Consider the following 22599-nt stretch of genomic DNA (forward strand, 5'->3'; position numbering starts at 1 on the left):
ACGTATTTTAAATTGCACACACACGGGAATTGCAATCCTTCGACATTAAGCACACGACAATTGCTGAAGTAAAAGTACGTGCAGCAAACGTACAGCGGACCTGGAGACGTTTTCAGCCCAGAATCTTAAGTACCAGCGTCGCCCCCCTCTCTGAATCCTGCAAGGTGATGAGGTGCATCAAAACGGAGACTGGCAGAAGATCGTACGCAACAATCGGGCTCTTTGCAAAAGTAATGTATATAGTACTTGTTTTCACCTTAACACAATATCCTGTTCCAGTCGTAATATTTTACTTTGCCAATCTCTAACAACGTTGTCACTGCAACAGTACCAACATTAAATTTAGTGTTTCCTCCACATCCTTCTCTACAACTGTAATTTCATTAAATGGGCAAATTCACAAACTGCCATTATAAGGCATCTCAGGGAACCTATCGTAAATGCTCTGTTCTGACTGGCCGAGAACTGCACCTCGCCCGGTATTAGTATTTGACAGCTAGTGCACAAGTGATGTGCTTCAATGTAATTCAAGTTAACTACGCATTAACGTATTATATACTAGTTGGAACTATGTCAGGCTATGTCTGTTCTAATTTCTTTAGCCTGCTTTTTTCATGCAGGAGTATGGGAGCAGAGCAAGTAGACGAATACAACTTTACTCTTTATTTTTGCAATAAACTTTATTCTTTACCTCAGAATCAGTCACACATAATTGTTCACGACTAACACAGCTCCGTCCAATCAGTGTAACAATGAGAACTATTGCACGGACACTAAATTTAGGTCGAGGACATATCGTGTTGATTTCTTTGTCCTACAGGACGATCAAGAAAATGCTGATGGAGGACAAAAGGCGTTAACTACCCGAGAAAAATCTTACTAAGTATTAGCACACTTCTGTCAGAGTTCGCATTTGCCCCTGGTAATGTTTTTGAATTTAAACCATTTTCTAAACCATTGTCTTACCATTAAATAATCAAACCATGCGCCATCCCCAAGTCTCTTCCACATATACAATCTTTCTTAATTCATACCCTGTTTAGGAGTAGAACTTGAAAATGTAAATGCCAGATCTGACATTTGTGAGAATGATAAGTATCTGTACACAACTGATTTGTATAAAACAGGTAAACTGATACGATAGAATTATACTGCTCCACAGAGCACAGAAAAAATTAATTTAGAAAATACACAATTTATTAACAACATTTGAAGTGCCATACCAGGAAGCTAGTTGTAAGCTCCAACAGGAAACTTTTCACACGCAATGAAAACTGAGTTTAATTTGTGATAATACAAGTACAGAAATGCAGTAGTGAGCTTTCATGTGGAACAAAACTGTTTTCATATCTTGAAAATACTGCATGTCCAGAGGGAAGCACTGCTTGGCACAAGTCATGTAACGCATGTTTGAAACGCTTTCCCCACGACTGCCACCTGGACCTAGTGTAGGAACATGCAACAGAACTGAGAACACTATAGCACTGAAAATGCTTAGTGTGAAACTGGCACTGAGCATTTTCGACTTCCACTCCACTTACTGAATTATGCTCTATACAAAATTCCAACAGGTGGCTTTCCCTTCCCTCACAGTCTGTATCTTATTACTTTACATTCTCTTCCTTTTCATGATATACAATTCCAGTCCCCCATAGTTTTAAAATTAACATTGTTATTTGATAAAATCTAATGTAAATGAAAAAATACTAGCTAGAAGCTTACCAGTGACATCACTATTGCAAGACCCATACAGTATGCATTTAGCAACTCTTATTACACTAACCTCTAAATATTTTGTATCAACTGCACTGAAATTTAATTTTCAAATGAGGCTTTTTCGAGTTTCAAAGGAAGTTGTGTCTTACCACTTTAGAAAACTGGCCTTAATCTTGTATCGGTAAGTCAGTCAGCATGGTGTGCTTGTTGGTAAGGATCCCATACTGCGAAGCAGTCCCCAGAGGAGAATTTACAACCGTAGCGCAGGCAGTCTATTTATTAGTCTTGTTGCATCTTTTTTGCTCTGCCAATGAAACACAGCCTTTGGTTGCCCTCTTCCACAACATTTATAGTTATCCACAATTGTGATATATAGATATTTAGAATCGACAGACTTCTGATTTATGTGATTTACCATGTAACAAGTTTAATGGTGATTCCTTTTAGTACTCATGTGAATGACAACATGTTTTATTATTTAGAGTCTACTGCCACTTTTCACCCCGTAATTTTGCCTATATCACATTGTAATTTAGTCTGTCTTCTGATGACTGGACGGTAAACAATATTTGCATACAATCTAACAAGGCTGTTTACTGTTTATATAGATAAAGAACTGCAAACAGTCTGCAGCACTTGCAGAATACCAGATGCCACCTTTTTACTTTCTGTGAATTACTAGAAATTTACATTACAGGAAATCACCAATCCAGTCGCCCTACTGCAATGATATTCCATAAGCACACTGTTTGATTAGAAGCTGATGAGAAAGTATCAAAATCCTTCTCGAATTAACTACCAATTAAAGCGTAACATTTGTACTAGAATACACAGATCATTTGCATCTGCTCAGCAGTTCTGAAACATTACTTCAACTCTGGTGACAATATCTGTAAAAATCATCTAAAAATATTATGAAGAGAAAGTGTTCATCAGGCTGCCAGTAAAAGTATTTGCTTGTCAGCTGATCGAGATGTTTGTTTCAAAGTCACACGAACAGTCTACATCAAAGAGCCAGGGAGTGAGGGGGGGTCATGTCATCTAGTAACTATGTCATGTAGTTAAACGTCAAAAAACTGCCAGGAGACATGAAAAGAAACCGCCAGCTCCTATGACAAAGTGCATATTGTGATTGCCAGAATTTGCCTGGAAGAAAATTTCCACAAACAACTGCTTTTGATCATCTGCTATTATAATTTTTATGACTTAAGAATGCAAGTACGCAAATTGGGAAAAAAAATGTCAACTTTTTTGCAACTTGCCACATTCAACCTTTAACTCCATCTAACTTACGAATCAAACTTTTCTTTTAACCATCTGCTTGATCCCACAATCAATCACATAGCTCTTAATTGATGGACATCAGAGGCTGTTTCTTCATATTCCACAAAACCTATTTCCAACAGGTATTAGACCAAAATACTAAGAGCAAAAAATTTGAAATGCTATGGAAAATCTTTGTTTTATGCAAAAAGAACTTGAAGCAAAAAAAAAAAAATAAATAAATAAAAAAAATAAAATAAAATAAAATTTTAACGGCTGTTATCAGTTTAAAATGAACACACTAAATCTGATTTGGGAAAGTAGTGTACACCTAAGCACAGAAAATCATTCGACATGAGGGGATATTCTGCACAGATTGTTAAATACGAACAGCAATATTCCACCAATGGTGAGCCTCCATAAGCTCTAGTTGAGACGAAATAAGCTACTGGCAGGAATCCAAACCAGACATGCTGTATCTAAATTTAGAATAAGTTTTTCAGCCTGAACTTTGTCTGCTCATTGCAATTTTAAGTGGATTTGCTTCACATGGCCATTCTATCAATTCTTGTAGTAGATGCAGTTACTTGTGAATGAGCTGCTATATAGTAAAAGTTAAGATTGCCACTGTCATTTTTTATTACAGGTGCAGTTTTCAGAGGGACGATAAAACAGTTACTTTGCCCAGAGCTAAATGCCGTTATGAGGTAACAGAATTTAAGTTGAAACACAGAGGTTGTCACTAAGATTTATCATTTTTTCGTAAGGTTAATGAAGACGAATTTAACATTCCTGTTGCGCCTCAAAACATTGCGACGGATTAGAATTACAGGGCTTCTAAAAGTATGAATACACAGTGTAAAATGTTTGATATGAATTAACTGCAGTACCAAAAGATGCGGAACACCAAACAAAATTATTGCTTTCAACTACCTTGCTTTCCTCACCAGAGATGAGGTTTATGTCTGCTTCGCACAGACAAGTAAACAATATAATTTCAAATTCGGCGGAAACACTCCTAACAGCTGTTAGTTCTACAATAACCGTAACATGGATTAATTTCTTCTAAGAATACGAAAAAAAGATGCAAAGTTACAGTGAAAATTTAAACGTTGCAATGAGAGTCTAAATAATAGACTTGAGAACCATTAACTGCGGAAAAAAGGCAATTTTTAGTTTTGTCGCAAAAATACTTGTAAAGTGCCTCACCGTGCACGAAAAATAATAGAACTTAATGCTTGAGATTTACGGGAAGCTTATACTGTTTCAATGCAAGTTTTGTAATTTATTCTCAAAGTTCGCAGTTTTTAATTTTTTTCTGTTGTTGCCGGGGTGCGATAAACTAGATACCCCTACGCAACTGCGTCAATTTGAATTCGACACAAAAAGTTCAACATGAAGATATCCCACTCCGATAGTTTGTAAATCTAGGTATGGCAACAAAAGTGAGTTACAGATCTTAGACCCGTGGTGCAATGGGGCTTAAGTTTTCCGGGGGTTGTTAATAGCCAAGTGTCAGTAAATAATTTCATTCACAAAATCTTTCCTTCAGCTCAAGGCGGAAACGCGTACTACAATTTTAGCATCAAAATCGTTCGTCAGCTGTCTATCCATTACTAAACACATATCGAAATTATACTGAACTAAAGAAATAACAGCCTTCTGCCTGTGTTCTGATGAACTAAGATGTCATAATTCCAAAATGCTCTTTAGAACAGTCGATATTTGAGCAGCGTGAAACACAGTATTTACCTGTTCCTTTGGAAGCCCACCATTAAAAAATAAACCGATCACGCGAACATTAGTCTGCAATACTATCATATAATTTCATAAAATTATCTTCGAAGAGAAGCACGTGTTGAGAGCACTTGAAAATGGAGGCGTGCTCATCCGATCTGTAGCGATGTTGCAGTTCATACACATTTACCTAAAATTAAATTATTATCGTCTCAGTACTTACCTAGTACGTGCTTTTGTTGTACTACAGCCTTCGGTTGTTCGGGCTGCTTCTCCGGGTCAGCCATGACGTTCCGGGTGGTGGTAAAGGTGTTAAAACACGCCGAACCGATGTTCTCCTTCCTCCTTGCAGCTTTGTTAATTTCCTTCTCAACATGGCGCGTGGACATTCACATACATAGGAACTCCCGAACACTCCCATTGGTCGCTTCGCGATGACGCAACACTTAGCTTTGTGATTGGCCGATATTTACGCGTCACAGATGACTACAAGAAGACGTAATTTCTAAACATGTTCCATGAAATCGATTGAAATATCATGTACGCAGGACACTGTTGAACAATAATTTCCAAAACCGTAGGTTACAGTAGAATCTAAAACAACTAGCAGAATGAGAACGGACTTAAAGAATGAAGTAGCTTTACGACTTCAATACTCTTTGATAGAAGGTATATGCCATTTCGTGGCTGGTGGCGAGCGTAAAGAATCAAACTAAAAGTTGACGATGCATCATGATAAATATACCCACCGTAACCGTGATTTTTATCGGTATAAAATTTTTATACCCTACCTGTTTTAGGTTCTAGTTAATAGCCCAGAATACATCACTGTCAATCATATCGCCGCAAATTTTCGTAAGTTTCAGCCAACATTATTATTGGGAAATAGTATCATATTAGGGTATTCAATCTTTTTTTAATATAGCAAGGTAACGTCTAGTTGCCAACAAAGGCCTTCTAAGAAAGACGCAAAATATAAAAACTCAGCTTTACATGAGCTTTGCTGCAGAAAGTTGTGATAAACAGGAGAGTGCGATACTATGTGTGTGGGGATTGACCACTGAAGTAAGCCTTCTAACGATAATGATGTCCAAATGTTTCGTGAGCAATTCAGTGAACTGATAATGTGATGTGTGTGTTTTATTAAGCTACACATAACGACAGACAACCGTATCTCTCCATGGAATTTGAATTCAATATGAAGATGAATAGCCTACTCTTACCACCTCAGTAGATTTCGACAACTCCCGGCAGGTAGATACGTGCAATATCTTGCACCACACGGTGTGATTCATGACTATTGTCTCAACACAGCCTGTGTGTCATCAGATGGTGCAAGTTTGTCATTGTGATCGCTCAAATTGAATTTGACTCATAAAAGGTTCCATGTCAAGTTTGTCATTGTGATCGCTCAAATTGAATTTGACTCATAAAAGGTTCCATGTCTGTTCTTGTGTCACTGTTGATTAGTATAATGTAGGGAGTGTACCAACAGCCGTATTGAATATGTACTGCAGTATTTTGATGCTATAACCGAAGATGGGAATGAGTCGAGCAGTATGGCATGTCTTGTTTGACAGACGCAAGAAAAGAAACGAAACTAATTTCAGAAGTGATTGGTTTCAGCTAGAAGAGAGGCAATATTAAGTCAATACTCACCATGAAAAGCTAATTGTAGAAACGTGTGAACAGCTACTCTTGAAAAAGGTAATTAAAATTAGTTAAAAGGACAGTAGAACCCTACGGTAGATATATTTTCCCTGGCAACCTAGCAACATACAAGTAATCTCTTCGCATGTGGAACAGCTGCAATTTGTCATAGTTTACTTTCTTGTTGTCTTTGGCACTTGAGCAGAGATTGAATGCATTGCATAGCTGTGGACAGGTTACAGAATTTCTCTAGATTATGACTAGGTACTTTTAAAAACTAACATATTATCAAAAGAAATGTGCGCAACCTTATAAATATTTATATAATAATTTATGACATCAAAAGTTCGAGCGAGGTGGTGCATTCGTTAGCACACTGGACTCGCATTTGGGAGAACGGTGGTTCAAATCCACGTCCAGCCATTGTGATTTAGGTTTTCCTTGATTTCCCTCAATCACTTCAGGCAAATGCCAGGATGGTCCCTTCGAAAGGGCATGGCATGGCCAACTTCCTTCCCTAATCTGATAGGACCAATGACCTAACTGTTTGGTCCCCTCCCCCAAATGGAACAATCATCAAGATTTCCTTTTAGCTACTATTTCACAGTACTAGCTTTGATAATGTTTGCCATCTCCAGATGTGATTAATCCATTAACAGCTTCATCATGATGTATAAAAATTTAAGTTATGCATTCTGAACATCATGGTGTCACATAGTGAAAGGTGCACAACTTCAATTTTTATACATCATGGCGAATTTTTACTGACATAACCACATATGAAAATGGTAATAAACTGCCTAAACTGGGTATGTGAAATAGTAGTTACAAGGTGATCTCGATGTAATAAATTATTATACGAAGATTGGAACTTAAATAGAGGCAACTATTTATTCACTACCAATGAAAAAAAAGAATTACATGGTTACAGCTGTTACTGTCCTTCAAAGTATTCACCAGCGTTGTGTAGAACCCGTTGCCAGCAATGCAGAAGGTGTAATATATCGTTAGCAGAGCCTGTTCTGTTGATGGTGTGAATGGAGCAGTCTACTGCCTGTCGAATCTCCGGAACAGTTCTGAAGCGAATGCCACGAAGTGGTTCCTTCACCTTAGGAATCAAATCAAAGTCACAAGGACATAAGTCCGGGGAGTATGGTGGGTGGTGCAGCACTTCCCAGTCCCATCAACCGAACAGAGCAGCCACAGCTTGCGCTGTATGTGCCCGCACATTGTCGTGCAAAATGATGGATGGGTTGCGCAGAAAGTGTTGCCACTTCTTTTGCTAAGCTGATTGCAGGTGATGCTCCAAAAATGAACAGTTGAACAATAATACTGTGCATTGACGGTCTGCCGTGGAGGAACGTAATGTTTTAGGATAACACCATCACAGTTGTACGCGAGAATCACCATAACTTTCACCATACTGGGGTTCTGACGCACTTCCGACCTTCGCAGTGACCCGTAGTGACTCCATTTGTTGGATTGGCATTTCAGTTTTGGATTTGTGGCATTTACTTCAGAACTGTTCCAGAGATTCGACAGGCAGTAAACCGCTGCATTTGCACCATCAACAGAACAAGCTCTGCTGACGGTATACTACGCCTTCCACATCGCTGGCAACGGGTTCTACACAATGCTGCTGACTACTCTGAAGGACTACGACAGGTGCAAACATGTAACTCTTTTGTATCACTTGTGAATAAATAGTTGCCACTATTTAAGTTCCAACCCTCATATGTTATAAGGCATCCCTATCAGATTTTATATTGAATTTGCGGCAGAGTTACCCCTCTTCTAACTATAATCTATCATAGATCCCTCGAATAAAAACTACAACCTGTAGTTGAAAGAAGCCACGATGTAGGTCAAGCAATGCATTACAGCAGATTACTGTTCTACTTTTAAACATAATCAGTCCTGTTACATCAAACATATTGATGCCACCTGGCAAGATATACTGTGACTTCACTCAGGCAGCCAACTATACAACTGCCAGTGCTGAGTGCCCGTAAGCTCCTTTCTACAAGTGCCAGCAGCCCCTGAGGAAAGGATTTATGCTGTGTGCCAGTAACTCAATTAGTAGTGAGAGAAGTGCAGTATCGTTCTGAACTATTTGCAGAGATTTATGAAGAATTTGTCCATGTGCTTTTCTCGCATTAGTATTGTTAGCAATTCATATCTGTATTCCATATAGTGTTAACACACCTTGTGGCACTGTGTTGCCGACGATTTATGAGGAGAGCTGTGGATGGGCCACTATAAGTTCGTGAGAAACCTTGTAGCATTTTGTGACAGGGCACCAACACGTTTTGCTGCTGGTACAAGATGACATGTAATGTCCCAATTTTGTCCGAGATGGATAGGCAGAGCAGGTACGCATCTTGTCCACCAAGGTCGCCAATCTTCTGAATAACTCTGTGTGGGGTCATCTCGTTTGTCATTAGTTTAATGGCATTACTTGCAGTACCATTTGTGGCTATAACTTGTTGTACAGGAGCAAGTTAATATACAGTAAACCACTTTTTTGTTTATACTGAAAAGTTACAAAGTTTATTGTACTACAGCAAATGTAATATCATTTTGAAACCCACATGTAAATGTGTGATTTATTTATTTTTTTCCAAATTGCCTTCAGTAAATTTGTCTACGGAATAATGGCAATTGTCTACTAAATTGTACAGTCGTTGTTTCAATGAGTTGAGCTCCATGTTAAATATATTGCACTGCCTTTCGTCACAACACTGTTACAGAAGCAATGAATACAGCACGCCAAATTTAAGTACGCAGAACCACCAAGATTGGCAAAGTTTTAGAGAACCTCAAAATTTAGCACGAAATTCAGTGTGAGATGCTTTTAATAGTTTCCACAATGAAAACTTGTCTCGAAATCTGGCAGAAAACCCACAGAGATTCGGGTCGTATGTAAAGTACACCGGCGGCAAGGTGCAATCAATACCTTCACTTTGCTGTAACAATCGTGATGTCACTGGTAATAGTGCCACTAAAGCAGAGCTGTGAAACATGGTTTTCTGAAATTCAGTCACCAAAAAAGATGAAATAAATATTCCAAAATTTGAATCAAGAACAGCTGCCAACACGCATAACTTAAACTAGATAACCTCCGTGTAGCGAAGCAGCTTAAGTCACTTAATGGCAGTGCCTGTGGTCCAAACTGTATACCAGTCAGGTTCCTTTCAAAGTATGCTGATATAATAGCTCCATACTTAGCAATCAGATACAACTGCTCACTCATTAAAAGATCCGGAAAAAAAAAGACTGGAAACCTGCACAAGTAACACCAATACCCAATAATGGAAATAGGAGTAATCTGCTGAATTACAGATCCATGCCACTAATGTCCACCCTCCATGCACCATAGAGCTTGCTGCCTGGGGAGTGGTTTGCACACCTCAGCAATACAGATAGCCCTACCACAGGTGCAGCCACAACAGAGGGTATCTGCTGAGAGGCCAGACAGGTGTGTGGTCCTTGAAGAGGAGCAGCAGCCTTTTCAGTAGTGGCAGGGACAACAGCCTGAATGATTGACTGGTCTGGTCTTGTAACATCGACCAAAACAGCCTTGCTGTGCTGGTACTGCGAACGTCTGAAAGCAAGGGAGAACTACAGCCGTAATTTTTCCGAGGACATGCAGCTTTACTATATCTTTAAATGATGATGGTGTCCTCTTTCATAAAATATTCTGGAGGTAAAATAGTCCCCCATTTGGATCTCCAGGTGGGGACTACATCAGGAGAAATGAAACTGGTGTTCCGCAGATTGGAAGTGTGGAATGTCAGATACCTTAACCGTGCACGTAGGTTAGAAAATTTAAAAAAGGAAATACATAGGTTGAAATGAGATATAGTGGTAATTAGTGATGTCCAATGGCAAGAGGAACAGGACTCCAGGTTAGGTGAATAAAGCGTTGTAAATACAAAATTAAATAGGGGTAATGCAGGAGTAGGTTCAATAATGTATGAGAAAGTAGGAATGTTAGAATGCTTTTATGAACAGCATAGTGAATGCATTATTGTAGCCAAGATAGACACAAAGCCAACACCCACCGCAATAGTACAAGTCTGTGTGTGAACTAGCTCCACAGATTGAATAAATATATAATGATATAAAAGAAATTGTTTAGATAGTTAAGGGAAATTAAATTTTAATTGTAATGGGGGATTGAAATCTGATAGTAAGAGAAGGAAAAATTGTAGGTAAATATGGAGTGGGGGAAGGGAATGAAAGAGGAAGCTGCATTATAGAATTTTCCACAGAGTATAATTCAATCATAGCTAATACTTGGTTTAAGAATCACGACAGAAGGTTGTGTACTTGGAAGAGACCTGGAGACACTGGATTGTTTCAGACTCGTTATGTAATGGTAAGGCAGAGATTTCAGATTGCGAATTGTTAATTTAAATTTGTAAGACATTTCCAGGGTCAGATGTGTACTCTGACCACAATTTATTGGTTATGAACTGTACATTAAAACTAAGGAACTGAAAACAGGTACGAAATCATGAAGATGGAACCTGGATAGCTTGAAAGAAATTGAGAGTTTCAGAGGGAGCATTAGGCAATGGTTGACTACAACAGGGGAAACAAATACAGTTGGAGATGAATGGGTAGCTTTGAGAGATGAAATAGTAAAGACAACAAAGGATCAAATAGGTAATAGGACAAGACCTAACAGAAATCCTCAGGAGATATTTAATTTAATTGATGAAAGAAAGAAATATAAATATGAAGCAGGGGAAAGGGAATAGAAATGTATAAAAAATGAAACTTCCTGGCAGATTAAAACTAGCACTCCTGAAAGAAAGGATATTGTGGAGACATGGCTTAGCGACAGCCTTTCTTTCAGGAGTGCTAGTTCTGCAAAGTTCGCAGGAGAGCTTCTGTAAAGTTTGGAAGGTAGGAGACGAGGTAATGGCAGAAGTAAAACTGTGAGGACGGGGCGTGAGTCGTGCTTGGGTAGCTCAGTTGGTAGAGCACTTGCCCGCGAAAGGCAAAGGTCCCGAGTTTGAGTCTCGGTGCGGCACACAGTTTTAATCTGTCAGGAAGTTTCATATCAGCGCACACTCCGCTGTAGAGTGAAAATCTCATTCAGGATATAAAAAATGAGATTGGCAGGAAGTGCAAAATGGTTAAGCAATACTGGCTGGAGGATAACAGTAAAGTTTTAGAAGTATGTCCACTAAGGGAAAGATAGGTGTCACCTGCATGAAAATTAAAGAAGCCTTTTGAGAAAAGAGAAGCAAATGTACGAATATAAAGAGCTCAGATGGAAAACCAGTCCTAAGCAAAGAAGGGAGAGCTGGAAGGTGGAAGCAGTAATAGAGGGTCTACAGTGAGGGGGGAGGAGAGGGGAGGGGACACTATTTTACCGCCAGAATATTATACACAAGAGGATGCAATCATCATGTAAACATACAGTAAAGCTGCATGCCCTCGGTAAAAATTACGGCTGCAGTTTCCCCTCGCTTTCAGCCATTCACAGTACCAGAACAAGAAGACCGATTTGCACGATGTTACAAGGCTCGAAGGCAATATTATAGAACTGGAAGAGGACACAGATGAAGATGGGAGGTTCGATATTGCGAGAAAAATTTGACACGGCACTGAAAGACCTAATCCGAAACGAGGCTTCCCGAGTAGATGACATTCTGTCAGAACTACTTGGCAGAGCAATCGTGACAGAAATCTTCCATCTGGTGTACAAGATGTACGAGACAAGCAAAATAACCTCGGTATTCGAGAACAATATAATAATCCCAATTGTAAAGAAAGCAGGTGCTGACAGGCATGAATGTTGTCGAACTATCAGTTTAATAAGTTGTGGTTGCCAAATACTAACACAGATTCTTTATAAGAGAATGGAAATACTGGTAGGTGTCAATCTCGGGAGAGGTACTTCGGATTTTGGAGAAATGTAGGAACACGCAAGGCAATACTGATCCCACGACTTACCTTAGAAGATAGGTTAATGAAAGTCAAACCTATGTTTATTGCATCTGTAGACTTGGAGTAAGCTTTTGACGATGTTGATTGAAACTCTCTTTGAAATTCTAAAGGCAGCAGGGGTAAAATAAAGGGAGCGAAAGGCTTACAGTAACCAGACGGCAGTTATAAGAATCGAGGGGTACGAAAGGGAATCGGTGGTCGAGCAGGAAGTGGGACACGGTGCACGTAAGGACCACAAAGATAAGATAGGAGAAACTGGGTTCATACACGGGCATATAGACTGTCGTTTTTGCCTCGCTGTATTTATGAGTGGAACTGGAAATTAACAACAAGTGGTGGTACAGGGTACTCTCCACCATGCACCGTGCAGTGGATATAGCTGTAGACAAGGTTGTAGCCTATCGCCAATGCTTATTCACTTTGTACCTAGAGTAAGCAGTAAAGGAAACAGAAGAAAAAATTGAAGTAGGAATTAAAGTTCAAAGAGGAGAAATAAAAACTTTAAGGTTTGCCAGTGACATCGTAATTCTGTCAGAGACAGCAAAAGATTTGGAAGAACAGTTGAACTGAATGGACAGTGTATTGAAAGGAAAACATAAGATGAACATCAACAAAAGCAAAACAGGAATAATGGAATGTAGTTGAATGAAATCAGGTGACGCTGAGGAAATTAGATTAATTAATGAGACACTGAAAGTAGTGGATGAGTTTCGTTATTTGGGCTGCAAAACAACTGACGATCACTGAAGTAGAGAGGATATAAAATTTAGGTTGCAATGGTCCAAAAAGTGTTTTTCAAAAAGATAATTTTGTTAACACTGAATATATAATTAAGTATTGGGAAGTATTTCTGTGGAGTGTAGTTACTTGTGGATATGAAACATGGATGATAAAAAGTTTATACAAGAGAGAATAGATGCTTTTTGAAATGCAGTACTATGGAGTAATGCTGAATATTAGGTAGGTGGATCATGTAGTTAAAGAGGAGGTACTGAATAGTATTGGGGAGAAAAGAAAATTTGTGGAACAACCTAACTAGAAGAAGGGATCAGTTGATAGGACACATTCTGAGACATCAGGGGATCATCAGTTTAGTATTGGAGGGAACTGTAGGGGCAGGGGACCAAAATGGTAAAAGGAGACCAAGAGATGAATAGAGTAAGCAGATTCAGATGTAGAGTACAGTAGTTATTTAGAGACGAAGAGGCTTACACAGGATGGAGTTGCATGGAGAGCTGCATCAAACCAGTGTATGTACTGAAGACTACATCAACATCACTAATGTTTGACGCATTCCTCACAAGTGACTTCTAATCCTATTGCATGCCTGTGGATTGTCATCTCAGATGTGCCACTGAATTTGTTATTTCCTGTCATAAAGCTCACAGTTCATAGTAATCAATGGAAAGTCGTTAAGTAAAACAGAAGCAATATCTGGCATTGTTATAGTCCCTCTTTTGTTCCTAATTTACACAAATGACTTAGGAGACAATCTGAGCAGCCCTCTTAGATTGTTTGCAAGTGATGCTGTCATTTACCGTATTGTAAAATCACCAGATGATCAAAACCAATTGCAAATTGATTTAGACAAGATATCAGTACAGTGAGAAAAATGGCAATTGACTGTAAAGAATGAAAAGTGTGAAGTAATCCACATGAGTTCTAAAAGGAATCCAGTAAAATTTCAGTTACATGATAAATTACCCAAATTAAAGTCTATAAATTCAACTATATACATAGGGAATACAATTATGAATAACTTAAATTGGAACAGTCACATAGATAATGTTGAGAGGAAAGCAAACCAGAGACTGCGATTTATTGGCAGAACACTTAGAAAATTCGACTGGTCTACTAAAGAGGCTGCTTACACTTTGCTTGTCCACCCTCTTCTGGAGTACTACAGTGTGGTGTGGGATCTGCATTACGTGGAATTGTCAGATGACACTGAAGAAGTTCAAAGATGTGAAGCACATTTTATATTATCGCAAAATAGGAGATGAAACTTCCTGGCAGATCAAAACTGTGTGCCCGACCGAGACTCGAACTCGGGATATTTGCCTTTCGCGGGCAAGTGCTCTACCATCTGAGCTACCGAAGCACGACTCACACCCGGTCCTCACAGCTTTACTTCTGCCAGTATCTCATCTCCTTTCTGCCAGGAAGTTTCATATCAGTGCACACTCCGCTGCAGAGTGAAAATCTCATTCTGAAAACGAAGATGTCTTTTCCTTGCACCAGGATCTGAAATTTCAATCACTAACTTACTCCTCAGAGAGTGAAAATATTTTGTTGGCATCCATGTACACAGGGAGAAATGATCAAAGTAATAAAGTAAGAGAAATCAGAGCTCGTACAGAAAAATTTAGATGTTCCTTTTTTTCTTCACACTGTTTGAGAGTGGAACAGTAAAGAAATTGCTTGAAGGTAGTTTGATGAACCCTCTGACAGGCAATTAATTGTGAATTACAGAATAATCGTGTAGATGTAGTTTGTTATAAATCTTTAGTCCACTATATAGTTGTTTCTGGACATAAAGAATTAATTCTTTCTGTAACATAAATGAGCACAATAGTGTCATTAGGTAAGCTGCTGTTATGAAAAAAATAAAGCTGCTATCTTTCATTTGCTTAGTATTTACACAGTGATACTGATAACTGACAAATAGCATCAATTACATACAAGCTATAAGAATAGTGTCTCACTTAGAATGAATATTGTCACTTCTAGTGCTGCTAACAGGGATTTTCCAACCTTGACTTGGGTAATCTGTGGAAGCAGTTGTTAGTGAAGCACTGTAGCAGTTCTCTTTCATGTATGGAGCTCATTGTAAAACAATAAACTGGTAGCCAAAATCACATGAATTCTTTTTATTCCACCATCACAGAAGGAGAATTCCTGTGATCTTGGCTACCACTTTATTGTTTTAGAATTTTCTATCATCTTGCTGGATATTCCCAGTTTATTGGGCAAAAAAACTTGTTAAAAAACTTTGCAGCAGAATGTGGAACCCTAAAATGTACACAAGAAGGTGGAACCCACGTGGAAATTATTCTTGTGTAACCCGCAGTAATTTTTATTGTTAGTTACAAATACAGGGAATAAATGTTGTGGGTACTGAGGTTAAGGTTTTGCAATATCGTTGAAGAAGCTTCTGCTAGAAGTGTGGTAATATGTTTGCCCAACAGTCTTTCTTTTTCTGAGCAGACACGACTTCAGCTGTGGAATGTTTGTAGGCCAGCAGGAAGTGAAAGCTTGCAAAACAAGTTAACAGTTTTGTCTGCAGGCCGACACATTGAGAAATATTACAAAATGCATAAACATGGATCCGCTGATCTGTACTTCCTTGATAAGCTTATCAATTTGCTGGCTCCACTTCAGCATGTTGTGAATAGACACATGATTCATTGCAAACTGATGGTCATTATATTCAGAACTTCTGGTAGACTTCCAAGAGCTGTTGTTATAGTCATCCAAACAACGAGATACTACTTTTTTTTATTAAGATTATTACAGTTGGGTCATTCCGTTTAATCTCACAAGGAGTAAGAAGGTGACCATTACAGAATTTAGTCATATTTGGTGCATGAACCCCATATGCCATAATAGTAAAACTGCCAGATGGCACTGTCCTACTAATTCTAACCACTTTTGACTAATTCAGGTTTCAGGACTCAAGGGTGTGTACAGGGTCATTAGTCAGGCAGTAATTTCCTATTTTCAGAGACCTACAACTCAGTAATAAGATGTTCTACAGATCTAAATTTTTTTATGCGCCTAGTAAGTAGGCCATTAAGGTGTTATAATTTTGTCCCATAACAACAAAGATACAGTGTGCAGTTCCATAAACCTGGCAGTGAAAAAATTATATGCCTCACCTTTAGGTGAACTCATTTCATTTTTGTTTCAAGGTGTCAAGGAAAACAAAGTTATATGCAAGGTAGAAGAGCTTTAAAAATACGTTTTCTTTCTTTAAATCTGAATTTGTTCATGAGACTGTTCTTTGCAGAATTTTTATATCTAGTGGTGTGTATTTAAAAAGTTATTGATGTCTCTCATTATTACTTGCATCTTTTATTACGTTTCACTGGAGTATCTTTTTGATTTACAGTAATGTAATAAGGATGTATCTGCTCATTTATGCACTCAAGCTGTCTCTTGTAATTCTTTACACAGAAAAGACAATTAAAAGTGAAATAACATATACATTGAGGAAAATGATTGCTAACTGTTTTCATCTCTCGCCTGTTTACAGTTTTGACCTATAGGTCAACCACAAATATTTTAAGAACAGTTTTAAAAACAATATACACGGTTTTTATTAACCAATACCCTGTAGTGTTGAATGAGGCTGGCATGTGTTAGTGGCATTTCTTTTTATTCTTTGCCAATGAATAAGATTAGTTTGGATATTCTTCTTTGCACCTAAGATTGCTACTAGAGATGCAAAGATTTCAGCAAAAAATCAAGTTGAGATTCAACTGTCTACATACAACCCCCCCCCCCCTCTCCCCCCCCCCCCCCCCCCCCAGGACTGTAAGAACTGCTAATTGCAATGACAAATTTGTTTCATTATTATTTATACTTAATACTAGGATTGAAGAGTTACAGTGCACAAGATGAGGTTAGGATTTTAAAAAAATCACAAATTTAAAGCACTGTGTGAAAACAGTGAGTCTTTAAACATTTTTCATAAAAATCTGATTGATATATCCTGCTTTTTATACATTATATCAACTTATTGGTCTACATACTAACGCATAAAAATTTAGGTGTGTATGTCAACTCATTATTGAGCAGTAGGCCTCTGAAAATAGGGAAATTGGTGACTCACTAATGACCCGGTTTACGCACTCTTAAGTCTTCAAATCTCAAATTATTTTAAAAAAAAGTTAGGACAGTTTTACTACTCTTGTACCAAATATGACTAAATTGTGAAATGATTGCTTAAGGATCCACTAACGTATTTATGATTTTACACGGAATGACCCAGTCTGAAGACTAATACCAACCACCATAGAATTTATGAAGCATCTCAGGTCAGTGAATTATGTAGTAGGTATGCACAATAACAGTAACATGCGATCAGAAAATTAATAAATTATCTTACTCTGCATATTTCAACCATTCAGTAATGAGTTACATAATCATTTTTGGTGGAAGCTAAATCTATAGAAACCCGGCAGACACTGATACGTAAGTATTCAGTAACCTGCCAGAACATATGAAATGTCTTGTAGGTAATGTGGTGGAGTTGAAAGAACGAAATAACGTCCTGTTGCATACTTCCTTCTACTGCAAAGAAGAATATCTTCATCAGAACTCTTAACATTAATGTTTTACATTAATTTATAATTAATATTAGGTTTATATGAAACCATTAAAATAAATTTTACTTCCACGGCTTCTTTCCGCATCTCAGATACTTCTCTCTTTGGGAACAATGGATGATATTTATAAAATATTAATCAACAAACCTTACACATAGTATTTCAGTACATAACTACCAATGCCTGTGTATGATTGCTGGACATCTATAACTACATCTACACGATTACTCTGCAATTCACATTTAAGTGCTTGGCAGAGGGTTCATCGAACCACAATAATACTATCTCTCTACCATTCCACTCCCGAACAGCACGCAGGAAAAACGAACACCTAAACCTTTCTGTTCGAGCTCTGATTTCTCTTATTTTATTTTGATGATCATCCCTACCTATGTAGGTTGGGCTTAACAAAATATTTTCGCATTCGGAGGAGAAAGTTGGTGTCTGAAATTTCGTAAATAGCTCTCGCCGCGACGAAAAACGTCTTTGCTTTAATGGCTTCCATCCCAACTCGCGTATCATATCTGCCATACTCTCTCACCTATTACCTGATAATACAAAACGAGCTGCCCTTTTTTGCACCCTTTTGACGTCCTCCGTCAATCCCACCTGGTAAGGATCCCACACCGCACAGCAATATTCTAACAGAGGACGAACGAGTGTAGTGTAAGCTGTCTCTTTAGTGGACTTGTTGCATCTTCTAAGTGTCCTGCCAATGAAACGCAACCTTTGGCTCGCCTTCCCCACAACATTATCTGTGTGGTCTTTCCAACTGAAGTTGTTCGTAATGTTAACACCCAGGTACTTAGTTGAATTGACAGCCTTGAGAATTGTACTATTTATCGAGTAATCAAATTCCGACGGATTTCTTTTGGAACTCGTGTGGATTACCTCACACTTTTCGTTATTTAGCATCAACTGCCACCTGCCACACTGTACAGCAATCTTTTCTAAATCGCTTTGCAACTGACCTTACTAGACGGTAAATTACAGCATCATCTGCGAAAAACCTAAGAGAACTGCTCCGATTGTCACCCAGGTCATTTATATAGATCAGGAACAGCAGAGGTCCCAGGATGCTTCCCTGAGGAACACCTGATATCACTTCAGTTTTACTCGACTGCGACCTTCCTGACAGGAAATCACGAATCCAGTTGCACAACAGAGACGATACTCCATAGGCCCGCAGTTTGATTAGAAGTCGCTTGTGAGGAACGGTGTCAAAAGCTTTCCGGAAATCTAGAAATACGGAATCAACCTGAGATCCCCTGTCGATAGCGGCCATTACTTTGTGCGAATAAAGAGCTAGCTGCGTTGCACAAGAACGATGTACCGTGCTGATTACTTATCAATAGATCGTTCCCTTCGAGGTGATTCATAATGTTTGAATACAGTATATGCTCCAAAACCCTACTGCAAACCGACGTCAATGATATAGGTCTGTATTTCGACGGATTACTCCTACTACCCTTCTTAAACACCGGTGCGACCTGCGCAATTTTCCAATCTGTAGGTACAGATCTATCGATGAGTGAGCGGTTGTATATGATTGCTAAGTAGGGAGCTATTGTATCAGCGTAGTCTGAAAGGAACCTAATCGTTATACAATCTGGACCTGAAGACTTGCCCGTATCGAGCGATTTGAAACTTCGCAGCCCGTAAGGTATCTACTTCTAAGAAACTCGTGCTAGCAGCTGTTCGTGTTTCAAATTCTGGAATATTCCATTCGTCTTCCCTGGTGAAGGAATTTCGGAAAACTGCTTTCAATAACTTCGCTTTAGCGGCACAGTCATCGGTAACAGTACCATCGGCACTGCGCAGCGAAGGTATTGACTGCGTCTTGCCGCTTGTGTACTTTACATACGACCAGAATTTCTTCGGTCATTTTAATTTGATAAGATTGTATGATGGGTGTTTGTGAGATTGAGAACTGTGAACAATGCATTTACTTGGTCTTCTTGCATCATCAGCAGACATTTATGTCATTGTACACGTGTTTCAAGACATTGGGGCACCACGTACATCGGTTACGAATAAAAGTGAACCCAACTGCGAATTTTGTTGGACCCTACATTGTATTAATGAATTAATTCATTCACTCATCACATTCTGTAGATCCTGTCGGGAAGTAGGACCTTCGGGGATACGGAATGTATTGAGGTATACGTTAACTGTAAACTATCATTATACTGTTTAGAGCTATTCACATATGCAGAAGCTAAATTAAATTAGAAACAAAAATGGAAATATGAAAAAAAGGTCCTTGCCCTCTCATTTATACTAAATGAATGCTGTTTATATACTGTTGGTACCTTAATATTTACTTGATTAGAAGGGTATTTTTCAAAGAATTTTTTTTCCAGTTTTAAGTACTGATTCCTATTTATAGAAAAACTTTTCAGTCTTTAAATCCAGATATTTCTAAATCGATATCCGTAATCTGAAAACCACTGTGAAGTGTGTGGCAGAGAATACTTCTTTTTGTATCAGTTGTTAGGGCTTTCTTCCAATTGTTTTATTTATGTACGATTGTAGAAACATTGCATGTAGGCTTTCTCAGAATAGTTTGCATCTATCTTCAAATGTGTGCCATTTCAGTTCTTTCAGCATATCTGTGACCATTCATGCTGCCCTTCTCTGTATACTTTCAGTGTTATTTGTTAGTCCTATTTGGTACGGCTCTCACACACTTGAGCAGTATTCTAGGATGGGTGCCAGGACTGATTGGTAAACTATCTTCTTTGTAGACTGTACTTCCCCAATATTCTACCAATGAATCAAAGCCTGCTGCCTGCTTTACCTACAACTGAGCACACATGGTCAGTCCATTTCATATTCCTACAAATTGTGACATCCAGATATTTGTACGATTTGACTGATCCCAGTCGTGGCTTATTGATATTGTGGTCTTAGGATAGTATGTTTTTTTCATTTTTTGACATAAAAAATTTTACATTTCTGAACATTTAAAGCAAGTTGCCAATCTTACAGTACTTTGGAATCTTACCGAGAACTGACTGTGTTCTTTTGCGGCATTTTTCAGACAATATTTCTTTACAGATAATTATGTCATCTCTCAAAAAATTCTGAGGTTATTATTAATAGTGTCTGTAGTGTGTGCAGGGTCATTAACGTACAACACACACTCTTGGGACACACCTGAAGTTACTTGTACGTCTATAGGTGACTCTCCATCCAAGATGACATGCTGCGCCCTTCCTAGCAAGAAATCGACATCTGCATAGACAAACAGCAAGCCACTGTACGGTGTGTGGCAGAGGGTACACTGTTCCACTCCCAAATAGAGTACAGGAAGAACAACTGACTACGCGCCTCCTTGCGAGCCCTAATTTCTCGTGTCTTACGTTCACGGTCCTTACGCACAACGTGCGTTGATGGCAGTAGAATCGTTCTGCAGTAAGCTACAAATGGCGGTTCTCTACATTTTCTCAATAGCGTCCCTTTGTGGATTCCTATTTGAGTTACTGAAGTGTGTCTGTAACACGTGTCATTTGAACATACCGGTAACTAATGTACGAGGGTAATCCGAAAATTAAGGTCTCCTATTTTTTTTATAAGAACTTAGATCTGTTTATTTCTACAATGGTTTACATCAGTCTACAGCTTGAACATTTAGCTATTTTTCGACACAATCACCATTTCTGTCGATGCATTTTGGTAGATACTGTGGCAGTTTTTGTATGCCCATGTCATACCAGCTCACCACCGTGCTGTTCAGAAAATTATGAACCTTTTCTTTCACCTCGTCGTCGGAGCTGAATTCCTGGGACCACAATTAACGCTGACAGGTACTGTGAGACTCTGAAAAAACTCAAACGGTCATTTCAGAACCGTAGAAGGGGAATGTTGAGCACGGAAGTACACATTCTCCATGCTCTCCTGCAACAGTTTCAGTTGAACACAATCACCCACCCACCCTATAGTCCTGACTTGGCACCCGGGGACTATCACCTGTTCCCTAGGTTAAAAGAACATTTGGCCGGAAAGCGATTCAGATCCGATGACGAGGTGAAAGAAGAGGTTCGTAACTTTCTGAACAGCATGGCGGCGAGCTGGTATGATGTGGGCACACAAAAACTGCCACAGCGTCTGCAAAAATGCATCGACAGAAATGGTGATTGTTGAAAAATGTTCAAGCTGCAAACTGATGTAAACCACTGTAGAAAAAACAGGTCTGTGTACTTATAAAAAAATGGGAGACCTTACTTTTGGGATTACCCTCGTAGTAGTTCGCCTCCGAATTATTTCTAATCCACAATCCCGTCACAAATTTTACTGCATATACCTCACTGCTTAGGTTTATTTATTTTTTGCCCATGGACTCCAGCTGAAAATCCAGCTGAGAGTATTGGGTGTGTCATACAATAGGCTATTAACATCAAACTTGATTTCATTATCTATAAATGAATCAAATAAGTAAACAGAAATAGTCCATAAACATACAAAGGTATTACATGTTTCACATTATATATACACACAAATCCAAACAACATACAGAAATGATAATTTTTAAAGGTACATTTCAGTAATGATATAACATATTTAAACACCTTCTTAGGATTCACTCAAACTGTATATAAATTTCTCTGTGAGATATAGTTTCAAATGATTTTTAAAACATTTTAGGTCTGTTTCTTTTTTAATGATTTTGGGCCTTCAGGATGTGATTTGAGAAAAGTGCAAACTGGATTTTGTCTTACATTTTCAGAATTTGTGCCTGTTGGCATTAAGGAGGTCATTCTGTCGAAAATACATCATTACATTTCAGATCAGAATGTGTTGTAAGATTTTACAACAAACATGTGTAGAGGACAGTGGACGGCAGTTCTGTGAATAACTTCTGCACCCCTCTAGCTGACTGCCAATCTTTTTCTTTCTTTACTGTAACGTTTATCCCATCGAGTGTGAGATCTGCTTC

At 38.6% G+C, this 22599-nt stretch overlaps 1 protein-coding gene across 2 annotated transcripts in view; it reads right to left on the minus strand.

Annotated features, from left to right (window-relative positions):
- LOC124554050 (Y-box factor homolog) overlaps positions 1-5109 on the minus strand; it is a 137023-nt gene extending 131914 nt beyond the window's left edge. For both annotated transcript variants that reach the window (XM_047128085.1, XM_047128084.1), the window contains exon 1: positions 4940-5109. In XM_047128085.1, the coding sequence (XP_046984041.1) occupies positions 4940-5105 (166 nt within the window). In that variant the 5' untranslated portion in view covers positions 5106-5109. The remainder of the gene's footprint in view (positions 1-4939) is intronic.
- Positions 5110-22599: the final 17490 nt, after the last annotated feature.

Source organism: Schistocerca americana, chromosome 11, assembly GCF_021461395.2.
Source record: "Schistocerca americana isolate TAMUIC-IGC-003095 chromosome 11, iqSchAmer2.1, whole genome shotgun sequence".
Classification (NCBI taxonomy): domain Eukaryota; kingdom Metazoa; phylum Arthropoda; class Insecta; order Orthoptera; family Acrididae; genus Schistocerca; species Schistocerca americana.